This window comes from Dipodomys ordii, unplaced genomic scaffold (genome assembly GCF_000151885.1).
Source record: "Dipodomys ordii isolate 6190 unplaced genomic scaffold, Dord_2.0 Scaffold36, whole genome shotgun sequence".
In the NCBI taxonomy this organism is placed as follows: domain Eukaryota; kingdom Metazoa; phylum Chordata; class Mammalia; order Rodentia; family Heteromyidae; genus Dipodomys; species Dipodomys ordii.
In genome coordinates, this window is record NW_012267252.1 from 14,315,989 (window position 1) to 14,326,176 (window position 10,188).

General features: G+C 39.2%; 1 protein-coding gene across 1 annotated transcript in view; it reads right to left on the reverse strand.

The window, feature by feature from the left end:
- The window catches only part of Dclre1a (DNA cross-link repair 1A), a 16,650-nt gene extending 7,539 nt beyond the window's left edge, over positions 1-9,111 (reverse strand). Inside the window, exons 1-5 of the mRNA XM_013017876.1 lie at positions 8,545-9,111; positions 5,502-7,136; positions 3,634-3,767; positions 2,624-2,742; positions 1,042-1,182 (exon numbers count right to left, since the gene is read on the reverse strand). Of these exons, the coding sequence (XP_012873330.1) occupies positions 1,042-1,182; positions 2,624-2,742; positions 3,634-3,767; positions 5,502-7,136; positions 8,545-9,010 (2,495 nt within the window). The 5' untranslated portion in view covers positions 9,011-9,111. The remainder of the gene's footprint in view (positions 1-1,041; positions 1,183-2,623; positions 2,743-3,633; positions 3,768-5,501; positions 7,137-8,544) is intronic.
- Between the last annotated feature and the right edge of the window lie 1,077 nt (positions 9,112-10,188).

Sequence of the window (10,188 nt, forward strand, 5' to 3'; positions counted from 1 at the left end):
ACTTATCTGACCTTTTCTGCTTGTCTCAGACATATACTAGTTATTGCAAATAAGGGAAACCATGGGACCTATGTTTCTTTGGGCCTGGATTACTTAATATAATTTTTCCAAGTCTTTCCATTTCCTAGCAAATGGGGCAATGTCATTCTTTCTGATGGAGGCATAGAATTCCATTGTGTATATCTATCACATTTTCTTGATACATTCATCTACTGAGGGGCATCTGGGTTGGTTCCATATCTTAGCTATGGTAAATAATGCTCCAATAAACATAGTCGTGCTGGTAGCTTTAGTGTGGTCTTGTTTGTGAACACTTGGGTACATACCCAAAAGTGGAATTGCTAGGTCATAGGGGAGCTCTATGTGGAGTTTTTTGAGGAACCTCCATACTGCTTTCCAAAGTGGTTGAACAAGTTTACACTCCCACCAACAATGCAGTAAGGTTCCCTTCTGTCCACAACCGCTCCAGCATCTGTTGTTATTAGAGTTCTTGATTATAGCCATTCTAACTGGGGTGACATGGTATCTCAATGTTGTTTTGATTTGCATTTCTTTTATGGCTAGGGAGCTTGACCATTTCTTCATGTGTCTATTGGTCATCCTTCTTTCTTCTTCAGAGAAGTTTCTCTTTAAGTCTTTAGCCCACTTATTTATTGGGCAGTTGTTTCTTTGAAGATTTGTTGTTGGGGGATTTAATTTTTTGAGTTCCAGGTATATTTTAGATATGAGATCCTTGTCTGTTGTATGGCTAGTGAAGATCTTCTCCCAATCTGTGGGCTTTCTATTGATCTTGCTAGCTATGTCCTTTGCCATGCAGAAGCTCTGCAATTTCATGCAATCCCATTTGTCCAAGCTAATATATTTTTTTCAAACAGTATCCTTCTGATAAACGGCCTTAAAAAATAGTTGGCAATAGGTCACCATTCTAATTACCTAAGCAAATGCTTAATTTATTCATAAAACTCAAAGCAAATACTATGTGGCGAATAGGGAGCCCGGGAAGGGAGCAGCAGAAAGAAGAACTGTGGTGTGCTCACTTACGTGGTATCTAAGTATAGTGTGTGCACTCTATGGGCAGCAAGGAGAGAGCGCTCCATGCTGGGATCTGCTCTGAAGTCTCCAGTGTGCAACATGACAGCACCGTTAGGAAGGCAGAAAAGGATCATGACAGCACCTGGACAGCTGAATGCAGTAATTAAAAGGAATATTGGTTACACATACAAAGCACCTAAGACAGGGTACTTATTTCAGTATTGACAAGGTAATACTTTATTAGTACACAGCCTTTATTAGTGCAAATGAAATGCTTAAACTCAAGGAAATTTACATCATTAAAGAACTGGTATGCAGGAAGACTCACCAAATATGGGTTGCTCAAACCCTGCACATTCCCCAAAAAAGTTTGATAAGATTATTAAAATGAAACCTTTGTTCAACTACTTAAATAATAATAACAACAACAAGTGTTTTGTATGTCTGATGCATAGACTTCATCAGGGCATTCATGCCAAATGTGTGATCCATGTGAGTACCCCAATAAAGTTGACTTTAAAAAAAAATCAGAATTCAAACTGGCAATCAAAACAGAAATAGCAGACATATCCAAAAGACTTAATCTCTAATGAACCAGAAAAGAGCCAGAAGTGGAGGTATGGCTTAAGTAATAGAGCTCTAGCCTTTAGTGTAAAAAGCTAAGTGAGAGTTAGAGGACCCGAGTTCAAGCCCAAATATTAGTACAAGGAAAAAAAAAAAGCAGCAAAGCCAGCACACAAAAATGTAAACAAAGCAACCTGAAGAAACTGTATTGGGCTGGATTTTAGGAAAACTAAACTTAGTCTTACTTCTTTCTTAATGGAACAGGAAACTAATGCCCAGAAAGAAGTCTAGTTGTTAGTTGTGTTTTGTCAACATGAATGGTGAGGAGAAGAGGAAAGAGAATAGAAACTAGTTCCAAGAAAAAAAATCTTATAAATCTTTAGTATCAAAAACCTTAAGAATTTAGTTTAAAGGTGGGGGTGGGGAGCACAGGCCCACTCACGTAATATCTAAATGGAGTACAGGCTACTCTATTTATATAAAAATGGTAAAAGATTATGTTTTGAAGAACAGCAACAATAACAAAAGTAGTCTTAAAAATGAAATGGGGTCTTATATATCAAGTATAGCAATTTAAACTGGATAATAAATGGGTTAGACAACAGAGAAACTATATTTCATATCTAATTCTACAAGTAGGCATATTCTTTCTTCTGAAAGTAGAAACATGGTTTACTCAAGTTTTAGCAAATATGAGGGAAATTAATTCTGAGGATGTTTCTTAGCCATGCCAATGTGTTTTCCTCTAGAATATTTTTTTTCTTTTTTTGGGGGGAGTCCAGTCGTGGGGCCTGAACTCTGGGCCTGGGCGCTGTCCCTCAGCTCTTCAGCTCAAGGCTAGCACTCTACCACTTGAGTCACAGCACCACTTCCAGCTTTTTTTTTTTTTTTTTGCTTATGTGGGGCTGAGGAATCGAACCCAGGGCCTCGAGCATGCAAGGCAAGCGCTCTACCACTGAGCCACCTTCCCAGCCCTCCTCTAGAATATTTTTAAATGGGCAATTGTTAAGGCAACTTGAACACTCACTGATTAGCATCAAACAAAACAACCTTGATGCCGCTCACTGTACATTCAGTATCCATTGGCAGTGGATGGATATATTGTTCTTGCACGTGAAGCTTGTTCTTCAACAAATTGCCAGTTACCTGCAAGACAGGATGTACTTACTTGCTGATAAAGTAAACACTAAAGGAGCATTGTGTTTTATATCCAGTTTAAAACCCCAGCATCTGGAAGTAGCGCTGTGGCTCAAAGTGGTACAGTGCTAGTCTTGAATGAAAAAGCTGAGGGGCAGCGCCAAAGCCCTGAGTTCAAGTCCCATTACTGATAAAAAAATAAAAATGAAATAAAAAAATAAAACCTCAACATCTTAACGTCTGTTTTCCCACTTTGATTAAAGTAAGCAAGCCCCTTACACCTAAAACAACATGTCACTCCTCTGCTTGCACACTGTCAATCTCTCCACCTGCTGACCAGCTTTTACATATGAAAAGCTCATCATTCCCAGCCAGATGCATGCAAGTTTAGTCATTTGGCCTTTGTCCACTGCTATAGGCTTATGTCCTAGAGCCTCCAAGTTCTTGCCATACTAAGCCTGGGTTAGACATAATTCCTAGGTGCTTGTGCTTCTACACAAACTCTACTCTGTCTGGAATCTTCTCTCTTTCTTCTGCCTGGCTATGGATACAGTGTGGGTTATGTGCTGGATAAGACAGCTCAACCCTGTAATTCCAGCTATTTAGAAGGTAGAGCTCAAGGAAGACTACAGCCCCAGGCCAGGCAAAACAAAAGTTAGCAAGATTCATCTCAAACAATAAACTGGGCATGGTGGCATGTACCTAAACTCCCAGCTACTGGGAGGGATAAGTATATAAAAGAGTGTGAAATAACATCTGGTTTTCGAATTTCCATGAGGAACCTAATTTCTTGTACCTTTCCTAGAAGAATGATCTGACTAAGAGTCTTTTTTAAAAAAAACCAAACTGCTTAGAAATTCACAGAATTCTACAAAGTCAGAATTGAAAACTGAAACTTACCTCACTACAGTAGATTGGATAAGTGAAGCTTTTAGACAGCCCGGCATAATGGTCAGAATGGAAATGTGTGAGGAAGTAGGCTGTGCATCCTTCAATCACACCATACTGAAAGGCATCAACCGTGAAGCCAGTACCTGCAATGAAATGCCAACATAGCATAATGAGCAAGAGTTAACAGAACCAGTCCTGGCCAGATGATACCGAGCCTCAATCCCCCATATCTTCTAATTCTACCTATCTAATCTATCTGTCCATCTGTCTGTCTATTTCTATGAATACCTGTCCAAAAATAAATGTAAAAGACACTAAGCTAAACTCAATCACTTCGGTTTCAGTTAATACTTTTGTGATACTTGCTTAGCACCTAAAATAGCAATAGTAGAATAGTTTAGAACCACTAAATTTAGATCCAGAAATTCTCAATGGGGGCAATATCGACATACTTCTTAACAGACAAAAATGGTTCAGAGTCAAAATAATCTTGCATTGTATAAAAGTTTTTGCCTTTCAAAGAGTCACAATGAAATAACAGTGTTTGAATTTCATTTCAAGGTGTAAGAAAGGAAAGTGAAAACAAAAAAAAAAAATGAAGTGTTAAAAATCTTCCTAAAGAGCAAAAGCTAGTTGCTCACTCATGAATCCTAGCAACTCAGGAGCCTAAGATCTGGAAGATTGTAGTTCTCAGCAAGTCTGGGCAAAAAGGTTCCTTAGACTACATTTCCAATTGATCAGCAAAAAACAGGGGGCAGGAGGCATGGCTCAAGTAGAATGGTAGAATAGCAAGTACAAGGGAAGTTCACAAAATAGTCTACAATGTGTTCATGAAAGATATAAATATCTAAGTGTGCTGACAGACAATAATGCAAGTAACGAAACATAACACTACAACTCTGTTGAGTCTATCAACACTTGGTACACTTGTTTTAGGCTCACTTAAAAGTATAAAAGTTTGTCACAACAACTATTAAATATAAAAATTAATGCTACTTTCTATGCAAGTATTTGGAACAAATTATGGATCTATAAATAAAGCATTTCTTCAAAAAAATCTTTTGAAATCAAGTCTATTTTTCCTGCTTTATTCTTCCCAGAAGTTCATTGGTCTCTTCAGTAATAAAATTCATTTCACTACACATTTTTTAATAAACTCATCTGTGAGGGCATGAGAAATTATAAGAATAGGAAAAGGCACAAAAACCCAGTTCTAATATGGTTAAAAATATGATAGGTATTCTACATCATATTTTCCTTCTTTGTAGCTATTTAGTACTTTGTCCTCCCTTCCTTCCTTCCTCCTTTTCTTTCTTGTCTTTTTTTTTTCCCCTTTTCTTTTGTTTCTTTGCAATACTGGAGTATGAACTCAAAGCCTTGCACTTGCTTGCTAGGCTTTTTTGCTCAGCTGGTTCTCTGCCACTAAACACACACCTCCACACTTTTGGGGGGTATTTTGAAGATAATAGTCTAAGTTTCTCCTTAGGCTGGCTTTTCAATTGTGACCCTACAGATAGGATGAATAGGATTAAAGATATGAGCCACCAGTGCCTGGCTAATACTTTATGTTTCTCACACACACTGAGGCACTTCTACTCTTGTTATGGATGCCTTCCTTCTTCTATAGTAAGCTGCATTTCTATCTAGTCTTTTAGTGGCCTAGAATATCTACTTAACAGGTAGTTAGCAAGTTTTGTAACAAAGCAAAAAATGAAAACAAAAATAAGCAAAAACAGACAAAGCAACATGTTAAGAGGTTCATGAAGCATCATATATAGTACTAAGGACTGTTTCATGAACACACCCATGAATAACAGATATGGATTAAGATACATTGTGTCTTTTTTGGTTTACTGGGCATTGATATTTCAACTTACCAGGTATTTTCTTATAGAATGGACATGTCCTTTTTCTTAATTCTCCTGTAGTAGATGCTTCTGGAATTCTCACATTCCTTCTTTGTGGCCTGCTATAGGCTGAGTTCACAAAGACACTGTCTGCATCTGAATGGACTGCTCCAGCTTCTGTTCTGTCCCACCTTTTCTGCTGTGCTCCTTTCTGGGGTGAATTTGACTTTTTATGTCTCTTTCTTCGCCGTTGTGATCTCTCCCCAGAGAGTTCCACAGAGTGCTGACTCTCATTTAAGTTATTTGCATCAAATTCTAAATCACTTAAAGATTTTTCTGCTTTTCTCTTGCACTGCCGGGACCTCTTTTCCTGAGGACTTACAACTAGATTTGAGTCTGTCTCTTTTACTGCACTTTCCCTGGGCAATTTCTCTTCTTTTCTTTTGGGTGGCAGTCCAAAGTACACACCTATATCCATTTGCTTCATTACCTTGGTAGAAGGCTGGCTTGCGTGGCACTTAAGACTAGAGGGTGATGTTTGCATAGAAGACTTAGCAGGTGTACTAGGATATTTTTCTGTATTTAAAACTGTCACTTTACTACCATCTAGCACACCCTTTAATGCCTTTCTGCAGACACATGTTGAGTTGGCACTATTCTTACTTGACAATTCTCTCACTTGCCTTTGGGTTGGATGGCCTCCCTGGCTTCTGAAAGGCAGAGAAACTTGATTGTAAACAGCTGATTCTTCAACTACTAGCTTCTGTTTATCTGGTTGAGATGTGTGAAACTGTGGCTCATTAGCATACTTGTTGGCTGTTTGGTAGTTAAAAGGAGGAAGCTGTCCTCTTAATGCAGGTGCAAACAACAAAGAATAATCATCAGGACATGTGGATTCATTGTACAGAATACTGCTCTCAGACTGGGAGGTAAGTTGAGACGAAGCATTGAGAATACTGCAGTTATACAATTCTTCATTATAGTCATTTTGAGTTAAAAAGCGACTCATTTGGGAGCAGCTATCTTCTGAGTCCTTCGGGAAGGAACCAGGGAGACTTTCCAACTCAGCAGAGCTGTTGTCATCCTCAAGGCTGCCATCTTTAGAGCTTCTAGTAGAAAATAGCTCCTGTTGTGAATCATCCAGCTTTTCATCTACATTATAAGTTTCTTCATCACTCTGAAGTGGAGAATAGGAGATCTCACAGCTGTCAGAATCATTTTCTGGCAGTGACAAGCTTGTGTATCGTGCGTTGCTTTGGCTGTCCACTTCTTCCACAGTACTCAGAGGCAAAGCAACGCCTACCAGTTTGTCTTTCTTAACAAATTCTGTAAATTGTGCAACCTGTGGTGGTGGTTTAGAATTTTCAGATGTAGAAATTTTTTCATTATTTTCAGTTAGAAACTGTGACTTTTTTAGACACTGGGATTTCAATAAAGGATCACTGGAAACATTTCTTAAGCTCTCAGTTTGCTTTGGGTGCTGAGACCATCTTTCTTCAAGGTTACAAGTGAAGCCAGGCTTAGTCTCACAGATATTCCCACTTGATACAGGTGACACACTGATGAAAGGCTCCTTGCTATCCCTCTTTTGAGCAAGCAGAAGGTGAGTGTATTTCTTATAATGAGAAGGAAATGTTGAAGTACACAGAAAACCATCAGGACACTCTGGAAATTTCAATGAAGGGAGAAAAAAAGTATTACAAGATCATCTTAAATTAGCCTGCAAGTGGAAAACTATGAATGTTCCTTGGAGGACTTTTAACACTAGCCATTGTTAACTGCACAATCAAAACATCGGTATTAAAATACCAACACTTACCTGGGTGCTCTGTGACCCACACCTGTAATCCTGGTTTCTCACCAGGCTGAAATTGTTGGGTCACAGTTCCAGGCCAGCCCAGTTAGAAAAGCTTTCAAGATACTTTTGCAATAATGAGCTAGATGCAATAATATGCACCTATTATTCTAACTACCTGGAGGTCTGACACAGATAGATCTCCAGACTGAAATTAGGCTGGAAGCAAGACCCTATCTCAGAAATAATGAGCAAAAATCAAAGCTGGAGGTATAGGGTTAGCAATAGTGTGCTTTTGCTTACGAAAGTGCAAGTTCTGAGTTCAAAACCTCCATACTGCCAGAGGGGGAAAAAAATCAACACCTAATACAAAATGTTTTTACAAGTTACTAATTCTTACCTTAAAGCAAAATGCTTTCAAATGTGCGTGCGCTCGCATACACACGCGCACACACACACGCACACACACACACACACACACACATCTGGTAGGTACTGGGGCTTGAAATCAGGGTGTGGAGCTCTTACATGGCTTTATCCCTTAAAGCTGCTGCTCTACCATTTGAGAAACACCTTCACTTTTGGCTTTCTGCTGGTTAACTTTTTCTGCCTAGGCTGACTTCAAACTAAAGTCCTTAGATCTCAGCCGAGGGTTACAGGCAGAGCCACCCAGGGCCTGGCTATTCTCTCAAAACAAAACAAAACAACAAAAAAACCTTCTGAGACTTCAAGTATACTCATTATAATTCAGTCTCCATATAGACGAAGTAGAATTTTCTCCATGTTAAGTTTGATATTTATTTTGAAAGATAATAAAAGTACAGCATGACTTCTGTAATTTGGCACATTTTTATAATGAGAATCTTAAGTCACCTGAGACTCCTTCCTGTAGACTAACATGTTGAACAGAACACAACCGTATTTAGAAACAAAAATGATTTATACTTTTCTACTTGGTTCCAGAAAAAAGATCACAAACTGAGCAAATTATTAAACTTTTTAAGAACACCTATTCTATATGGCAATTGTGAAGCTATGTAAAAAAAGGCTCAATGAACATGAATTTTTTAAAAATTGGGATATTTAGAAACATTTATGAAAAAAATAAAATGTATCAAAAGTACTTTCAGGTTTACAACTTTCTTTCCAAGCATACCACTGACTGGAATAATGTCTCACTTTAGCTTATTGCTTACCCTGAGTTACAGTGAATTGAGATGGTTGAGCTAATGCTGGCTTTTCAGACTATTTAGAAACTTACCGTTTCTATAATCTTACCTATGTCAGAAACTGGTGGAGAATTCAAACACTCATAAACGTGCCATTGAGGTGTCTGTCCCAGCAATGAGGAGAAGGGCATCTGGCAGCTTGGACAGTATCCATCATAAACTGGACGTATCTTTGAGGACATTTGTTTGTTTTTGTGAGTCTTACAGTGCCTGTGTGGAGTACTCTGTTTGTCTTGGGACTGTTTGATACCATCTCTCCAACTTGAATTTTGACTAGAAACTATGGAAGTCTGACGATCTGTTTCCCCAAGACCTATGTCATGGTCCTTTGTTTTCTCTTTATTCTCTGTGGTTCTTTTTTTGTTTCCTTTGCGTTTTGACTGGTATTTTCCATCTGTCACTTTTTCAATCGACTTTGGAGTCTTTTCTGAGCACTTATCTAGATGTACTGATTTGGGTTTTCTTTTTGATTTATATTCCCAGATATCTTCTTCTAAAAATGTGTCTTCTAACATGGCAAAATGATTTTAGCACTCACAAAGCACTGATCATTTCTTCTGCTACTTCTTCTTCTTTTTTTTTTTTTTACAATTGTTTATGTGTGTGTATGTGAGGATGGTTCTGGGGCTTGAACTCAGAGGCGGAGCACTGTCCCTTAGATAATTTTGCTTAAATCTAGCATTCTACCACTTGAGCCACAGCTCCCTCTTCCAGTTTTTCTGTGGTTAATTGGAGATAAGAGTCTCATAGACATTCCTGACTGGGTTGGCTTCAGACCACCCTCTTCAGATCTAAGCCTCCTGAGTAGCTAGTATTAAAGGCATGAACCACGGATGCCAGGCTAACTTTTTTTTTTTAACAGAATTATTTTGCTGGGGAAAAAACAACAACACCCCAAATTAACGACAAAAAACCCCTATTAACTGGAAGGCAAGCCAAAACATTGGTTATGGACATATAGGCAAACTATAACCCTTATATTGGACAACATCTGCTGTTCCATTTATAAGACAATAAAATTAAGAGACCTTCCCACAAAAGTAGTATCTGTAAGGTTTTCCATTGTTCTGTTTCATTAAGTCATCGAGCCTTTTCCAAGATATGTTTTCATAAAGTAAAAATACCTTAATAATTAAATACTAATGAGTGGGGCGGAGCCAACAACTTTATCTTTAAAGGAAGCTCTGGGCAGCTGTTAGTGTCCAGGGGACATTTGTCTGAATCATTCACAAACCTCTTCACAGTCCCTGGTTAACTGGCTCAGTGTTCCAAACACTCAACCTCAGCGTACTTGTAAAATTAGGAGCACCATCATCGAAGTTGTGATTCAGAAAAAAACCCTAAATTTTGTCTTATCCGCGGGTCTCTCGGATATTTCACAACTTCAGTTTCCAGATCAGTCCAGAATCTTCCTCCAACAGTAGGCACAAACTCTGCACGGGGGAACAAAGTTCAAACATGTGAAGTTGCACTTGTGTTGGGGGGTCAGCCCTTGTCCTCCGGCCCTCGGCGGCCAGGTGTCCCGAGGATGGTCCGCCTTCTCTCCTCAGCCTCCCAGGGGAGACCACGGGCCCAAGGCCTCCCTCTCCGGATTTGGGATTGGGGGGAGGCGGAGGGGGCTGCGCGCCTCCTGGACTGCGCACAGTCAGCGTCAAAGGCCCCGCGGGGACCCGCAGGCCCGCCCTCCGAAGCC